Source organism: Aricia agestis, chromosome 2, assembly GCF_905147365.1.
Source record: "Aricia agestis chromosome 2, ilAriAges1.1, whole genome shotgun sequence".
NCBI classification, from domain to species: Eukaryota; Metazoa; Arthropoda; class Insecta; order Lepidoptera; family Lycaenidae; genus Aricia; species Aricia agestis.
In genome coordinates this window covers 18,517,602-18,535,890 of record NC_056407.1, presented here as the reverse complement: position 1 = coordinate 18,535,890, position 18,289 = coordinate 18,517,602, and the positions used below count along the sequence as shown (strand labels likewise).

Here is an 18,289-nt window from a genome sequence, read left to right as displayed (position 1 = left end):
ATTCCGGATACATAAATAGCAGCCCTCGTATTATATGTAGTATGAACAAGAAAGACTCAGAACAAATTGGAAATTGAAATGATCGAAGCGGTATCATTTACCGCTTCGATCATTTCAATTTCCGATTATGATGTAACATTTCAAATATCAAATTTGTTACATTAGACACCAAGTAGGTATTCATCAGTAGAACCACTAACTTGGAACCGGACCCAGCTGACCTTGGTCACGCAGGCCGCCGATGACTTTAATTTTAATAATCGAACTCATCACATTTAAATAGAAAAGAATTTGAACCTTAACCGCAAAATAAATATACAGTAGAGTAACTCAACTGTGTGATGTGTCCTTGAAAATCAAAATCCGCTCAACAGTAGAGTCAGTAGGTAGTAGGTACAGTTGTTTTGCTACTTGTGTACGCGCGCTAGATTCAGGATAGACCGGGAGATGGTGACACAAAATATTAGGTCATTTTTACCAGTATTGCAGTTCTTTAGGGGTCTAATTACGTAAAGGCCATAAAGTTCAAAAAACTAAAACCCGACTACTAAAACACGGTCTAAAAAGTACGAAACAAGAATACAGTTTATAGGGATATGGAAATGTTTAAAGGACCCGAGAAGTATGGGATTACGCTACCGCCTACTTCTTTTTTTCGACTATCTGAAAATACAAGCATTTTTGTGGAACAAATTGTTCGACACTCGTTATTTATTAGACGCATTCGATTAACGCTTAGGCGATTGAGCCGCCGGTGCGAGCGCTATGACCATCATTTTCCTTTTTGCCTTTACGTAATTAGACCCCTGAAGAACCGCCATACTGGTAAAAATAGCCTAATATTTTGTGTCACCATCTCCTGCGGGGCTAAAATGGTCACATTTAGCAATTCCTCTCAATCAATTCAGCAAATGAATTGTCAAAACTGTCAAACTGACAAATGTCAAATCAGTACAAAAATACAGAAATGAATAGCAAGCAGATGCAAGTAAAACAGTTTGCTCAACAGTTTGCTGAATCAGACTGGGTCACTGTTGTTCACCTGTTTTCTTAGCCAAAATTAGGGTTAGAGACAGTTCACTATGTGAGTGTGGCATAGACGAGGGCACTTTAGATCATATTTTCTTTTCCTGTCCAAAGAACCAATCCTCATTATATGATATCCTTCCTCCTACAATCCCTCGCCCTACCGATTTCAAATCTGTCCTATCCTTTGTAAATACTCCCTTTGTAAAAGATTTATGTACATTTATACATACTAACCAAATTAGATTATAAGGTGTGGTACTAACTCTTTATGTTTGTGTTTGTTCTAGGTTATGGAATTGTCAACAGACACCGTACACGTCCGTAATTCACCGTACCCTTGTTTTTCCATAAAACCTACTTATAAGGCAGAGTTTTCGTCAGCACACTCTGACATTGGCGATTCACTAAGGAGCCATTATTAAAAAAGAAGAAGAAGAAGAATAATAGCAAGCAGAGTTGCGTTTTGCGATTTTAGAAAAATGAATCATAATAAGATTCATATCATCATTCTTCAAAGCGACCATTTTAGCCTTGCTGGTCGCTGTATTGTGTCTGCAGATTTGCAAATGCAATGCAAAATCCAGTGAGTGTTGTAAATTTTCCACAGTAAAAAATAGGCAAAATAGCCTGTCATCTTGGTGTTCATTGAGAGTGGCCAATGTCCAGCAGTGGACGACTATAGGCTGTAATGATGATGATGATGATAATGATGAAAAAATAGCCTGTCAAAATTTCTTTCAAAGTGTCAAATTCCATTGGAAATATAATCTATCTCTCGACATAGGCGAACGCGTTGGCCGACGCGTTGGCCCAATGTGTAGAACGGGCGTATAATATATTAATATGCAAGCGAAAAACTAGTTTATATGGTGAAGGAGTGCATCAAGCTAACATTATTTAGAAATTATGCTTTTATTATACATTTTTTATCAAATAAAACATTACACGCACTACAACACACACACTAGGAAAGATGACAGATTTTTGAGTGACAAGCAAGTTACTCTATGCTCTTTTATTTATGGTTGAAGTCTGTTGACACTTGACAACAAGTAGACAAAATATTGAAAATGGATAAGTTTTTTTTTTATTGAATCTTAGATACTATTAGACAATGCTTACACGGCCAGTCTGAGATCAGCTGCTGAGTCCCAGAGACTTAATATTTTTTTCAAGAGAGAGTCAATATTTTTTTCTAATGCCGTTGAAACTAACGTCGAATTTTAGCCGTTGGGTGATCTCTAGTATAGGTAATATTATAAAACATTGCTTTTGAATTCATAGTTAAGTACCTAAAAGTTTTAGGCTTTAATCCCTCGATTGTGGAAAAACGAGACATAATAGATTTCTATTATTATTGCGGTCACCGGTGTCCTTATGGTGGTTGAGAAGTTAAAAGGTGGTTCTAAAAACAAGTTAAGCAAGCTTGAAAACAATACATTTACCAAGAATAAAAAAGAAACTTACAAAAGTAGCAATCTTCACTAGAGGACTATAGTAATCTGCACTGAATACATCCTCATCATCCTTGGACGACTTATGTACAGCGACTCCCAGATCCACCAGTTTCAACAGTATCAACACACATGTAGCCACCAGCTTACTTATATTCAGAATGTTCCATGGTATATTTCTTTCCTTGCTGTGGAGAATGTAGTATGCGTCTAGTAAAGCCGCCAACCACAGATAGGCACAAGGTACCCATATTAACACAGTCTTTTCGAAGCACTCCGTAAACTCTGGGTCTTCTGTGTACCACGTAAGATTGCTATCCTACAAAGAAGAAAGAGCTATGTTAATAATTATATATTCATTTTGTTCTCAAAAAGTTACAACTTTTATACACTTCCTATTATATTAGTGTCAATGAGAACTTGAAAAACTGCTTCAAATAGTGTTCAATAATATTGTATCACATATTATTGTTATCGATTGTATCAAATTACATACAAAATTAAATGTAAGAGCCCTAACGCTTCAACTCCCAAGTGGCCACATCTGGCAGCGAGAACAAAAGATTTCCAAGAATATATCAATACTTTAGCATAAAAATAGTGATTTTATTTATACCAAGTAAGGTAAACTCTCTCATTTTATAAAATACAATTATGAGCATCTGTCTACCAAAATTCTGGATAACACAGCCCAGAATGTAACCCAGCAGAACAACGTTACAACTGAGAGAATAACGGTCGATGTAAAAAGCACTTTATTACATTATAATACCAAGGTCGAGATCAACTTACCCAAAATTTTGAGCCACAGAAATCATCGAGCGTGGAATTGTATGACGTCATGATGATATCCACTGTAGCATTCGGCCACGACTATTGTGATCACGCGCCGGGCCCCGACTCAATCAAAACTCGGATATTTAGCATCCATTCACCGTTTCATTTACAATTTTTCTTTATAACCTTATAAAATTTATAAACAAAGTGGGTCGTCCAGTTGCGCAACTACAAACACCGAACTTTTTATTTTCACTTGTGACAGACCGAGCCGAAATTACCACAACTTAATAAATTAAACATAATAAATCCGGTCGCGGTCGGCTCTTAGCAACTCGTTATACGACATGAATTCATCACACACCGATACACATACCGCCACAATCACAAACTGAATTGACAATAATTTGACAGAACTAACCTCGTTTTTACTTTTTATCGTACTAGCTATTAGGGTTGTACAAAGGGCAATTTTTATCGATAAAAACTAAATACGTACAAGTTGCACTGTACCGCTGAGCACCCGCTGAGTGATTATAATATTATTGTCAGCAATGCAACAGGTGTTGACGGCAGATAATATACAATTTTCGCCGGTTTCATTTGCAATTTGCATATAATTGTAAGATATTAAATCACTCCCGTCAAATGATCCCAGCGATAAATATCGAATATGGAATGGAAATAATCTAAAAAATCAGCTCATAGGACCACAATGAGCGGATTTTTTAGATTATTTTGATTCCACTTAGTATCCTGTGTTTTGAGATCTTTGTAATATTAAAAAGATAGAAAAAAGGAATATAACATTAGTACAGTTAACACGCCAAACTGTCAGCTGCATGAGTTTGAAAATTTAAAAATTCATAAATATTAGCAGTACATACTACACAGGATAATCATTTTCTGTATTTGAAGGTTTTTCATTTCACTTATAAATTTAAAAATAGAAATCTTTGACTGCTTTTTATCGTTATTTTATGTCCCAACACTAATTTGTTTTCTTATGTTGGTAGTTACGAGACAATTTCTGAGTTTTTCTACAATTGGTAGTAATCATAGATAAAAAAATCTCATAGACAATAGAGGAGAAAATATTAAGAAAATGTGGAGAAAATATTATAAATTATAATGCCGCGGCCGGACATGCGTCTATCGTACGAAGCTTCGAAGACGATACCATTGGACGATACATGCAGATCGTCCAATGGTATAGTGCGTTTCATCCAAGAAATCTTTACCTACCATTCAGTTTTTACCAAAATATCAATATAAATTGAAAAACCATCGCATTTTTATGTTTGCATTTTGCATATCTTAAGTTATATTAATAATAATAGCTCCCACACCGGTTTCGGTGACGGTGGCCGATTTCATTGAAACCAGGCCAGCTACGCAGGAGTAATTTTATAGTGCCCAAGTGTGTGCGCAGTACACAAGAGCACTCTCTATTCCTTTACTCTCATAACCCAGTGGGACGGAAGACCGACACGACTGGCGAGAGATCAGGCGCAGGACTGACTTTTACATGCCCATTCGACGCATAGATCATCTTACTTGTCAGACAATCAGGTGATCAGCCTGCATTGTCCTAAGTGTAAACCAAACTTGGAAATAACATGTTTCCAACGCGGGAATCGAACCCACGACCTCCGAGTCAAGAGCCGCGCTCTATACCACTAGACCACGGAGGCGTTATATCTTAAGTTAGATAATTTATGAACACAAATATAATATCTATTTCTATTTCATGCGAAGAATTTAATGTTTTACAGCTATTAGATTTCTGTAACAAAAAATCCTTAGCTGTCCAATGACTGGTAGTTTACGCCTTTACGGTATTAGTTTAGGGATTCCGGATTAGGCAAAATATTGCCCATTCTATTTCTCAACAAAAAAACTAAAGTGTCATGTCACAGTCACAGTTGGTCACGAGTCACGACTCTACAAATATCAAATTTAAACTAGTAATCTGTGGTCACGACTCACGGCTAGTAATTGACAAATGACAATTGTCGAATTTCAAATAATTTTCATGTTTGATCTGCCATTTTTAATTTGTTTTCAGATTTTCTACAATTTGATGGTTTTTATGGGAAATACATAGTAAAATGGATGCGAATGACCTAAAATAGTATAAAATGGTAAAAAACCACTTAGTTTATTAGATTTAGCTACAGTTTATATAAATAAGCGTTTCTGACGTTTAGCTTGATAGTGAAACTTGTAAACGTTAGCGTTTGTGATCATGGCGGAATATTTAGCGGCTATTTTTGGTACTGAAAAAGACAAGTAAGTAATAAACATATTTTATTTTAATGATCTTCTCCTTTGAATCCAGTTGCAATAATTGCAAGCTTAGATAATTTGCACAATATCAACTATGTCTAAATTTCTAGGTTATGTTACAAAATTAACAAAATCAATGCTATTATTTCAGGGTTAACTGCTCCTTTTATTTCAAAATCGGGGCTTGTCGACACGGTGATCGGTGTTCGCGTATACACAACAAGCCGACTTTCTCTCAAACTGTTTTGCTGCAGAATTTGTATGTAAACCCTCAAAACTCTGCCAAGTCAGCCGATGGAAGTCATTGTAAGTTATCTGTATACTTTTTAAAAGTTGCAACTATTATTATGGTAAAATGACCAATGCAAATTATGAATAAAAATTGAAATTGCTAAGTCTTTGCTTGAATTATTTTTAATGTATTGCTATTTTCAGTGGTTGTTGCAAATGTCTCTGATGAGGAAATGCAGGAACATTATGACAACTTCTTTGAAGATGTATTTGTGGAATGTGAGGACAAGTACGGAGAGATTGAGGAGATGAATGTTTGTGATAATCTGGGTGATCACCTGGTGGGAAATGTTTATATTAAGGTAAGAAAATTAAAAGTTAAGTTCATGTTGTGGTAACATACTATAAGTACAATCAGTAATCAATAGAACTGTAGCAAATTAAGTTTGTTAAACAGAAGTAAATATTTTCATTTGAAATTACAGTTCCGTCGCGAGGAAGATGCTGAAAAAGCTGTAAATGACCTGAATAACCGTTGGTTTGGTGGGCGTCCTGTGTATGCAGAGCTCTCACCTGTCACTGACTTCCGTGAGGCATGTTGTCGTCAGTATGAGATGGGTGAATGCACTCGCAGTGGCTTCTGCAACTTTATGCACTTGAAACCTATTTCTAGAGAGCTGAGGAGGTCAGTACATACATTGCTTTGACTGTTGAATGCTCATTAATTTTGGCTCTTATATTATGCAACGATAGAAGAACTACATAAGATTAGAAACATATTGAAGGGAGAACATATATTTTTTATCATAGTCATACTAAGCATATCAGTATTTTCAGAGGAATTTATTCATAGGTAGATTGTGGACTGTGGTCCACAGTAAAGGCCAAAGCACACATATCAACTCGGAAAGGGATCGGCTACATATTGTCTCGAGCCGTTCAATATTGTTTGCATGAAACTACCTACTGCAATGCACACTAAGCGGAACCGTAACGTAATCGCCTCACCTCGGAAGGGGACAGTGGTCGGTGAGCCGTAAGCGAGGCATCGTTGTCGCCTAGCTGTAGCCGAGTTGACGTACAGGCGCTACTGATACGCTTTGTTAATATGTGCATACGTTAGGTTGACGCCTGGTTGACGCCGAGGCGAAGGCGATACGGTGACGATCCCTTTCCCGAATTGATATGTGTGCTGTGACCACAATTCTGTTAGGTTATAGCCCAGCTGACAGATTACAATTTACGACTAATCTTGACTTGAAATAATCCAACCAAATAACAAAGGTCATCCACCACATGAAAGACATGAACTAATTTGTCTGATGATAATATTTTAGTTGTTGTTGACATTTTGTTCATTAACGTGTTTGGTTTGCAGATATCTGTACGCGCGACGCAAGGGCGGTCGTAAGTCGCGCAGTCGGTCGCGCGAACGCCGCCGTCGCTCGAGGTCGCGCGAGCGTCGCCGCGAGCCACCGCGCAACTCGCGCTCGGGCCGCTACTAGTCGCGCGACTGACGACTGCCGCAACCACTGCACAATCGTGAACACCATTCACATCTTTCACATAGGTACTATTTTCAAGTATTGTTATACAAATAGATCACAGAAATGTTATTTAATATGATTTGTGACAGACAATACAATATCCTAATAGCTGAGTATTTAAACTTAGATAGTCAGCTAGTTAAAATTTTTAACAGTGGGTGAAATTATAGATTTTTATACCCTGGCCTCGTACAATAAGTGCTAGTGACAAATATAACTTGAAAGTTTAAATATGCATTATGCATGTTTTATTTTTTAAGTACGTACCTATGTGGGCAAATGTAGTGTGTTCACGATTGTAAAGGCGCGGATCCACCGCAGCGCACGGAGAGACTACGCACATGCTTCAAGCTTCGCTTTGCAAGAAAATATATGTGACTGTGTCCACTGCAACCCACGGACACGCTACGTATGAATTGACACACGTGGCTTGCTCGAATATGATGCACACGTAGCTCAACGCTGCCTACACTATGCATGCTGTACACGGGATACACGGAAGCTAAGCGGATTTAAACTATGTAACAACAATAATTGTGTACATAGTCGTGAGCAATGTGTCTGTATAGCGTGTGCTGCAGTGGAAACGTTGACCCACGTAGTCAAAGAAATAAATCCGTGCACAGCGTGCGCCGCGGTGGAATCGCGCCTTTATAAACGATTAGTATGGATAAACTTTGATGAAGTTAATTTGTAATGTATCAATGAAAGTATTGCAGTGGAGACTTCCAATTATATTTTAAGATAATTCTACAATGTAATATAAGTTTTGACATAGTTTCGTTTTTAATTTATAACCTGCCATTTAGCCACTTATAAAAGATTTGCTGTCTGTGTATTTAGATGTAATTTGGTATGAAGATACTTCATGTCTCAGTATGAAACAAAAAGATAAATTGTATAGAAAAAATTCGTAAATCGCGCGTACGAAATGTTAGTGCGTAAGAAAGGTAAATAAAATTCTACTTAATTTAATTTGTATTTAACATCATAACTTTTTTGGTTATTTATAATTTCAGAAATGTCTTCTTCATTGTAGATCTTCTCCCAAAACCGTATGTGTCGTCTGTCGACATCTGTCACAAGCATCATTGGCGTGTCTATAACTAAGCAACTTCTTTCTTTTTCTGTGAACGGTTTCCACTGTATAGAGCTATTTGTTGGTGTTGGATTACTGAAAATTAAATAAGGTTAAAGGACATTTTCACAATCTTTGTTAATTGTTGTGAAGTTTTATTGAATATTACTTTATAACTAGAGATCGCCCAATGGTCGAAATTCGACCTAAGTCTATATTTTGTAAAAAATATTGACTATCATATTTTTTTCAACTCTTGTCTCCGATCTAAGATTGGCCGTGTAAGCATTGTCTAATAGTAGCTAAGATTCAATAAAAAAACTATAATCCATTTTCAATTTGTCAAGTTGAAACAGACAAAACAGACTTCAACCATAAATATTCGTATGTCACTCAAAAATCTGTCATCGTTCCTAGTGTGTGTGTAATATTTTATTTGTTAAAAAAATGTATGCTAAAAGCATAATTTCAAAATAATATTAGCTTGATGCACTCCTTCACCATAAAAACTATAACTGTGCAAAATTTCGTCCACCTATGTTTCCCCATTTTTCGTCAAAAGGGATACAAAGTTTTTCGCTTGTGTATTAATATAAACATGTCCGACAAAGATCTATATATTAATAGGCAAGATCTATATATTAGTCCGACAAAGACTTTACCTTATAATAGATTGTATTATTTATAGGATTTAGGAGGATTGTCATGTTTTATGCAACTGCTGACATAATACGTACTACGTACCTTACTGACGCAAAATTATACCACATTTCCACAACTTGTTTGATTATTGGTTTAGAGTCTTCCGTCAGGGGAATATCCATATTTGTGACATTGAAGAAGTAAGCCAGGTCGTCTGCGTGGCAGACTCCCTTAAAGTCTATTTTGTACTTTTTCTTATAAAAATTCCTCTCTGTTTCTGCGCAGAATTTGTAAACGTACACCGGCTTCGCTGTGTGTTTAAGGTGGTAGCGAGCGAACCTCAAAATATTATATCCGAAGAATCTGTATGTCTCGAATTCGCACGCTTCCCGTAGCATGCTTTTGTCGATGTCTTTGGTACCGAAATAATGTTTACGTATTTTCTTATCTAACGTTTCCAACTCCTCTTGGCTTAATTTCAGTTTTAACTCTCTCGGCACAATAGAACCCACGGTAGAGTAGTGCGGGGCGATATAAGCGATATTCCTGCCCACTTCGATACCTTCGCCGGACGTGTATCCGAGAAGGATCGGTACCTTCGCCACGTCTCCTCGTCTTACTATATCATACGGCGCCTCCGATATAAACTTCTCAATGTTTGAATATTCTTTCTCTATAACGGGCCCGAAGGAGATGGAATCGGCCAAGTCGACGCGGTCGTGCTTCAACCGCGGTAGAGCGACGTTCACCAGCAAATCGGAGGGCATCCGTCTCAAAAATCCCACCAGCTCCGTCGGATCCTCAGTATCTTTGCCCAGCAACTTCCCGAGTTGGAACGCCCTCTCTCGGGCGTGCAAGTTGTACGCCCACTCGTGCAAGCACACGCCGCTCTGGCAGATGGCTCTGTGGAAGAGCCCTCGACTCATCCTCGACAGTAAATGGTAGGAAGTGGCCGCGGAGCCGGCGCTGCAACCGAACACGGTGATGTTGTCGGGATCCCCCCCGAAGGCGGCTATATTACTCTTGACCCACCTCAGCGCCGCCACCTGGTCTTTCAGCCCCGCGTTGCCCGGCACGTCCTCGGTGTCCAGACACAGAAAGCCGAACACCTCCAGCCGATAGTTAAACGTGACGAGAACCATATCGTGCGCCATGAAAAACTCCGGGCCATAAAAATCCGAGTTTCCGGAGCCGGTGAAAAAGGACCCGCCGTGGATCCACACCATGACGGGCAGCGGGCGGGGCGGTTGCACGGCCTTGGAGTACACGTTCAGGTAGAGGCAGTCCTCGCTCCCGGTGTCGATGCGGTCCAGCCGCTCGTTGTACTGCGGACACACCGGCCCGTGCTCGCCGGCGTCGCGGATGCCGGACCACGATTCCGGCGGCTCCGGCGCCTGGAGACAATAGTTTGGTAGATGGGAATGTTTGTAAGTGTCTTGTAAAATGAAAAGGATATAAAATTGGAACCTAGAAATGTTTGTCTCGGTCTCATAAAATTAAAAATAATATAACAAGAATGACGCTGAGAGGAATGTTAAGTGAACCATAAAACGAGCATAACGTAATTGTTAACAAAGCATATCTGAATTAGCTGTATTTATTCATAAGTACCTCACCTTGAATCTTAATTCTCCGAGCGGCGGGCGCGCGTACGGAATGCCTTTAAACGCGAAGTATGTGACATCACCTCTGTGAAGTCTGCCTTTCACGAACCCCTGCGCCGTACGGACGATCACCATGTCTGCGTCCCTAAAGAAATAAAAATGTGACGTGACTCCGACGCCAAAACCTCGCTGCTACTAATTTAAAATTATTATTTGTGACGTAACTTCGGCTCATTAAATACATTTTAACGATCCAGTATAAACAATAATTATTATAAATTAACCAATAGTTAACAAGTGACAAAATATACAGTCTTAATCATGATTACAAGAAGAGTACGTGTTTATAATACAATATAGCGATAATATTATAGAGGTAAATACGAAATTGTGTTTCAAGTCAGTTACATCTTTATTCTTTACTCATAGGTTTAATTGGGGGTGAAAATACTTTGGGTCTCGTACTTAGCTAAAGATTGTCATAGCGATAGAATAATACAATGTTGCTCCCGCTGTGGACTAAGTACTTATAGTTAAAATGACTTATAAAAGCAACAATTTTTTATTGCTTCTTAATATATATATTTTTTTTTTATTAAATAAGGGGGCAAACGAGCAAACGGGTCACCTGATGGTAAGCAACTACCGTCGCCCATGGACACTCGCAACATCAGAAGAGCTGCAGGTGCGTTGCCGGCCTTTTAAGAGGGTATACATGCCGGCCTTTTAAGAGGGTATTAGTTCGTTACAGCGATCCAGACAACACTTTAAGTAAATTCTTATTCTACCTCCTATCCTATACCTCCTATCAGAAACACGGCGAGTACGCAACTGCTATGCGTTAGCGTAGTATGATTTACGGCGCTTTTAAAAATAAATATTGTTTTATTGAAAATATTCTCCCCTTCAGATAATGCCTCGCTCCCCATCGAGGGTAAATTCGACCAACTCATTCGAGTAGGGCGGCGATGCATAAAAAGTAGATAAGAAGACACTTTTAAGTATGCTGTTAAACTTTTGGCGCATCCATATTTAAGGCCCTGTATTCCCAGAAACGGACGATTTTCAAGATTTAAAAGTGACAGTAGACACAAAAATATAGTACTTAATTTAAATTCTGAAAAAAAATATATATGTGTTAGTTAAGGATCTAACACAGTGGAATTTATATTCTATAACATAATATCATGAACTTCACTCGATAGAAAAAAATCCCAACTTACCTCTTCTTTTAACGAATTTTCCATACTATGTCCAAATTATTTGGAATTTTCAGATTATTTGGAATTTTCAGATAATTTTTGCACTGAATTAAAGACAAAGAATATATCTAGGGCGATTCGTTTTTACTTTTTTTGACTTGATTTAATTGATATATAAAAAACGACGATCAAAAAACTATAAAATAGCAGGCGCAAAGGTTCGGCTGGTACGCTTTCAGTCACACACTTTGCGCCTGCTATTTTATAGTTTTTTGATCGTCGTTTTTTTATACATCAATTAAATCGAGTCAAAAAAACGAATCGCCCTAGATATATTCTTTGTCTTTAATTCAGTGCAAAAATTATCTGAAAATTCCAAATAATTTGGATATAGTATGGAAAATTCGTTAAAAGAAGAGATAACTTTGGGATTTTTTCTATCGAGTGAAGTTCATGATATTGTGTAATGGAATATAAATTCCACTGTGTTAGATCCTTAACTAATACATTTTTTTTTCAGAATTTAAATTACTTTATTTTTGTGTCTACTGTCACTTTTAAATCTTGAAAATCGTCCGTTTCTGGGAATACAGGGCCTTAATCTGTTTTAATAAATTCAACCTTTAATGCTCATGCTGCAACATCAGGCCGATATTAAAACTGGGACATAATTTAGAAGACGAAAAATAGGGTGTAAGTTGTAACTGTGCCATGTAAACCAACTTTCAAAAAGAAGGACGTCCTGTGTTCAGCTGTGGATTTATATTGCAAGTTTATCCACTATTTACTATCAGGTGACCAGTTTGCTCGTTTGCCCCTTAGTCACATAAAAGTTGTGTCCTACGGTTAGGTAAAAGATCAAACCGCGGCTGTACCTTACATTTACCTGTGAAAATCATCTTCGTTTGACTGCATTTTACACTCTGTATACCTACGTACTCTATTATTTGTTATGTACCATATTATGTAAACTGTACTTATCTTGCTGTGTCAAGGATTTGAACAAACAGAGTAACTTGAGAATTCACTATTATCTTTACGGATAATAATAATTATTACAGCACAAGGTACTGTTTAGCGATAAAAATAAATGTCTTCTTAATGCCGAATTGCATGTATTACATAATAGGCGTCATCATTTGTTCAAACTTCAAAGTCCAAATCCATGATACAACTCTGACGTATTTTTAATAATAATTGTGAGTAGTCACGTAATACGGTAATAATTATTAAGTATGCCTTTACTCATTTTCCTTTTTAGTGCATTTAAGGCACCCATGTAAAACTTTCTCAGGTTTTGCACTACTTTTTGCTCATCATTGTTAAAATTCTGGTCACAAGGTTTTTTTTATATTTCATAAAATATTAGCACCCCGCGGGAGTTTCATTTTTTCGGGATGAAAAGAAGCCTACGTGGCAAACACTGACGAAAATCTACAATGCATTATTATTATTAAACATATTTCAGATAGTTACAGATTATGTACTAACTTTGTGGTACCACAAAGTTACCATATTTTTATTATTGAAAGCTTCTATAGTACAAACCAGGGCTTTCAATTAAGTACCTATAGTCTATACTCGTTCCCCCATTTGGCTAAGTTGGGTGATGGGTCCTACAGGCTTAAAGGTCAGTACTTGATTTATACGTTTTCTATGAATACATTACCTAACCCTTTGTAAACTGCTATAAATATAGTTAGACGATCGAAGAAGATACGATTTATTGTTTGAAGAGAGTAAAGATATTTCAATCTTTGGCCGAAAATCGAAATAGAATAGGGGATATTCTCGGAAATAACATAGTTTGGATTCAAAATACGCGGTTAAGGGGAGGTAAACGAGTTGTAACAAATCTAAAACGTATCGGAAGAGCACAGCGACCCCTGACACTGAAGCGTACGCGAAAGCGCGTGCCGAGGGACGATATTAGAAAAACATTTACACAACTCGGGTTTTGTTCTTGATCGTTTTCTGAGAACATATTGAGGGAGGGACGCCCACCGTTCTTTTAAACGGTTTTATTTTCGAAAGTTTTCCCGGATGTACCAAGGTTATCGGAAGAGCACAGCGACCCCTGACACTGAAGCGTACGCGAAAGCGCGTGCCGAGGGACGATATTAGAAAAACATTTACACAACTCGGGTTTTGTTCTTGATCGTTTTCTGAGAACATATTGAGGGAGGGACGCCCACCGTTCTTTTAAACGGTTTTATTTTCGAAAGTTTTCCCGGATGTACCAAGGTATTGTCAAGACTATTACACGCCTGTCTCTAATTCCTAAATTTTTATTACCTATCTAGTTAGGATTGAAAGTTAAGTAAATATTAATTGAATATCTGGCAGGACGACAGCTTTTAACAATGTTTGCGATTTAAAAAAAGGGATTAATACATTTTAACTAGCTGTCGCGGCAAATGTTGTTTTGCCATTAAATGATTTTCCCTGTTTTCCTGCTTTTCTCTTGAAGTTTTTTCTGTTTTTTTTTTCTATACTTAGATACCTCACGGAGCCCGAGACCTTTCCAACGAATGCAAAACCGTGGAAATCGGTTCGTGGGTTCTGGAGTTATAGCGTCAGGAAGGAAAAGCCGACTTATTTTTATAATATACTAGCTGACCCGGCGAACTTCGTATCGCCTAACAGTCGATTTTTTAACTTTTGTATGGGAGTATAGAAAAGTGTTGTTTTTAGACTTTTTCAGGAAATTTAATTTTTTTTAGAATTTTTCTCTCCGTTAGAACTATCCTCGTACTTCAAGGAATATTTTAAGAAAAGAATTAGCGAAATCGGTCCAACCGTTCTCGAGTTTTGCGCTTAGCAACACATTCAGCGACTCATTTTTATATTATAGATTAGATGTCTGCTTAGCTACTAAGTATCTACGTTTAGAAGGTAGAGCTGTAGCGTAAGCTGGCTTTTCTTGAAGACTTAGCCCAGCTGACAGCTGACCTTAGCCTTTATAATAATTTGGTAGAAATTTTATAGATGACGATCTTCAAAATGTAACAGTATGGAAGGCTATGGAGTTATAGAAACCTTACGTCAATAGTAGAGTCTTAGTAGACTGTAGAGTTATGATTGCGTGAATCGTGACCTAGAGCAGTGATCTAGATATATTTATCATAAAAGAAATAAACTAACTACAAAAATAAGATATTATGATTTAACGAAAACACATGGATAAACGATACAGTTATTAACTTATTAGTTATTACATACACACTAGCGGTCGCCCGTGGCTCCGCCCGCTTGGATGTCGGTCACCGCTGCAAAAAGCCTACCCAAGAAAGACTCGGTCAGCAAAATTATTGATCACTCACTCGATATAGATAGATATAGTGTGTCGCGGACTTTTTTGTAGATAAATAATTATAAGGTATACAATTATGTACTTTGAACATTTTATGGTTCTATCTTTTATTGTTTAGGCAGCAACGCAAATTAAGTAACTTTTCTGGTTGATTTTTTACACCTTGCGTCCGAAAAACACAAATATCTTACGGAACCCTATTTTTTTCCAAAATAAAATGTAACCTGTGTTCAGCAGAAATAATGTAGAAATAATCTAAATCAATAATCAGAAATAATCTATACTACATATAATATATTATAATTGGGAAGAATTTGTTTGTTTGAACGCGCTAATCTCAGGAACTACTGGTCCGATTTAAAAAATTCTTTCAGTGTTGGATAGTCCATTTATCGAGGAAGGCTATATGCTATATTTTATCACGCTAATACTAATAGAAGCGAATAAATACAGGAAAATGTGGAAAAAAACGGGGGAAATTATTTGAAAGGGCTTATCTCACGAACTACGGTAGCAATTTTTCTGTTATTTGGCACAGATAAGAAATAGACCACGTAAAGATCATAGGTTATTTTTTGTGGAATAATCTGTCTGTGGAATATCTAATTTACGCGGGCGAAGCTGCGCGGAACGTTATATTTCGCGTGGTCACGACATCACGCGTAAACGGCTGGACCCATTTTGCTGAAATTTGGTATAAAGATACTTTGAGTCCCGAAAAAGAACAAAGGATACATTTTGTCCCGGAAAAATGTGTGGTTCCCACACAATATACTTTTCTGATTTGCGCGTAAACGACTCAATCGACGTATGGGAACAACTACAAACTAAATTCCACGCGGACGAAGTCACGGGCAACAGCTAGTGGTAAAATAATTTTTCAAATCGGTCCAGTAGTTTCGGAGCCTATTCATTTCAAACAAACAAACATAAAATAAAATCTTTCCTCTTTATAATATTAGTGTAGATACGCGTAATAACCAGCTACAGGCTACTGATTATTAGAAATGATTAATTTAGTCGATTAACTCTCTAATCATCTCTTGCATTAAAACGCGTTAGCGGGCCCCTAGAGGAGCTATTTTACTGTCAATATCACGTATTGCGTAATATTATCAACGATATGAAACACCAATATTATTGACCGTCTAGGGGTTGACATTGAACATCGCGCGCCTTCAATCTAATTGTCAAATAAACTGTTAAATAAAATTGAAGCGTGATATTGCACAATACGTACAATTGATCGTCTAGGGGCCGGCTTGGAAGATGCTTTGGGTTGGAAGTTGGGAAACCACAGAGTAAATAAATTATCTGACAAATGTATTGAGATAACACACACACACACACACACACACAAGCTTATCAGCTCTATCGTCAATGTAGAAACTAGGAAGTAGAGTTAAGTTTACTTCCGTATTTTTTAAAGTTCTGTGTCGCTACGATTTGCTTATAGAATTTAAATTTTAGGAATATTTAAACTCTATGAAGATAAAACAAAAATTATAATACTAACCTTGCGTTGGAGCACAGAATAGATAATAGTATAAGTAGTTGGAGTAAGTACAATTTTTTTTTAAATCCAAATTAACAATAGAATATTTAAACTCTATGAAGATCAAACAAAAATTATAATGCTAACCTTGCGTTGGAGCACAGAATAGATAATAGTACAAGTAGTTGGAGTAAGTACTATTTTTTTTTAAATTTAAATTAACAATAGAATATTTAAACTCTATGAAGATCAAACAAAAATTATAATGCTAACCTTGCGTTGGAGCACAGAATAGATAATAGTACAAGTAGTTGGAGTAAGTACTATTTTTTTTTAAATTTAAATTAACAATAGAATATTTAAACTCTATGAAGATCAAACAAAAATTATAATGCTAACCTTGCGTTGGAGCACAGAATAGATAATAGTACAAGTAGTTGGAGTAAGTACTATTTTTTTTAATCCAAATTAACAATAGAGGCACAGTGGAAATAAAAGTGTATCAAACTAACAATCACTGTCACTGCACACGTTAAAATGAGTAATGAGTAGATTAGGTGATTACTCAGGTTTTATCTTGAAACAATTATTGTACAATATCTTTATCTTTTTGCACATTACATTTCACTATTTAGCGTCGACTTTTGTAATGATCTTATGGATCAGTCGTCTAAAAGTTATACTGTGTCTGCATGCAGCATGCACTATTTTGAGTGAAATATCTCCGTTCATGTAGGTATCAAATTATACGGTTACACACACTATAAGTACTACGTACTATTTATATTATGTCAGTGGTTACACACCGTATAATTTTATACATTGGCAATTCCACGCATAAGTCTACCATTTAAAATGGAAAAACCGGCCAAGTGCGTGTCGGGCCACGCGCAATATAGGGTTCCGGTTCCGTAGTACCGCTAGTTTTTGAATTTTTTTGTATCGTCGATGAATGTACATTATTCATGAAGTGTTTTACACTACTAACAACATCATCTCAGTTACGTTCAAAGAAATTTAAACGAAACGTTGATTTTTACTTCGCCGAATACATTTTTTTAGTTGATCAAAAACTTATGAAGTCTTCTTAGCCGTGATAGTTTTCCTTTTAAATTCAGCATATTTCCTACTCCCGTGAATTTTTTGACATTTCCAGAAGCACCCGTTTAGCTGGTAGAACACTGGACTCTAGCGATTTTTTCCACTTTAAAACTTCATATTTCACAAATGGATTCCTAAATCGGAAAATGATCTATGAATACTCATAAATCATAATAATACTTTTAAAAAACCTATCCAACGACACCCGTGTGGGGTGTCGGGTCGTCGGGTGGACGCGAAAAAAATATAATCCACGCTTGATGTGTAGTGGAGGTACCATAAAAAATATTTTTTTAAGAATTCATATACCATTGTGTCGGCATCATTAATATCTGCAATAAAATTAATCGTCTAGAGTCTAGACCTTAGACTCTAGGGCATATTGTACAATGTGACTTACATATAGGGGCCTAACCCCTAAATGTAAGTCGGTCACGCCCATAGCTTATTTTTTTCCTTATAAATGCCAAAAATTGCTGTAGAAAGCAGAAAGAGAAGCAGAAACATAGTAAAAGACTATGACAGAA

General features: G+C 36.9%; 3 protein-coding genes across 11 annotated transcripts in view; 1 reads left to right on the top strand and 2 right to left on the bottom strand.

Annotated features, from left to right (window-relative positions):
• Positions 1 to 3,648, bottom strand: part of LOC121735154 (multidrug resistance-associated protein 1) — a 59,891-nt gene extending 56,243 nt beyond the window's left edge. For all 6 annotated transcript variants that reach the window (XM_042125833.1, XM_042125849.1, XM_042125857.1 and 3 more), the window contains exons 1-2: positions 3,276 to 3,648; positions 2,497 to 2,802 (exon numbers count right to left, since the gene is read on the bottom strand). In XM_042125833.1, coding sequence (XP_041981767.1) covers positions 2,497 to 2,802; positions 3,276 to 3,326 — 357 coding nt within the window. In that variant the 5' untranslated portion in view covers positions 3,327 to 3,648. The remainder of the gene's footprint in view (positions 1 to 2,496; positions 2,803 to 3,275) is intronic.
• A 1,649-nt stretch (positions 3,649 to 5,297) lies between these two features.
• Positions 5,298 to 8,104, top strand: LOC121739817 (splicing factor U2af 38 kDa subunit). The gene is made up of 5 exons (XM_042132394.1): positions 5,298 to 5,552; positions 5,701 to 5,855; positions 5,985 to 6,142; positions 6,266 to 6,465; positions 7,159 to 8,104. Exons 1-5 carry the CDS (start codon positions 5,509 to 5,511, stop codon positions 7,283 to 7,285), a joined length of 684 nt encoding a protein of 227 aa, XP_041988328.1. The 5' UTR covers positions 5,298 to 5,508; the 3' UTR covers positions 7,286 to 8,104.
• Positions 8,105 to 8,279: 175 nt separating this feature from the next.
• Positions 8,280 to 17,302, bottom strand: LOC121739833 (juvenile hormone esterase-like). Of its 4 annotated transcripts, none has more exons than XM_042132418.1 (4): positions 17,174 to 17,302; positions 10,664 to 10,796; positions 9,150 to 10,441; positions 8,280 to 8,501 (listed from the first exon to the last, which is right to left on the bottom strand). In XM_042132418.1, the coding sequence occupies exons 2-4, from the start codon at positions 10,784 to 10,786 to the stop codon at positions 8,294 to 8,296; spliced, it is 1,623 nt and encodes a 540-aa protein (XP_041988352.1). In that variant the 5' UTR covers positions 10,787 to 10,796; positions 17,174 to 17,302; the 3' UTR covers positions 8,280 to 8,293. The 4 variants fall into 4 exon arrangements, with proteins under 4 accessions (XP_041988352.1, XP_041988351.1, XP_041988350.1 ...); XM_042132417.1 differs by lacking the exon at positions 17,174 to 17,302 and adding an exon at positions 17,061 to 17,082; XM_042132416.1 differs by lacking the exon at positions 17,174 to 17,302 and adding an exon at positions 12,740 to 12,827.
• Between the last annotated feature and the right edge of the window lie 987 nt (positions 17,303 to 18,289).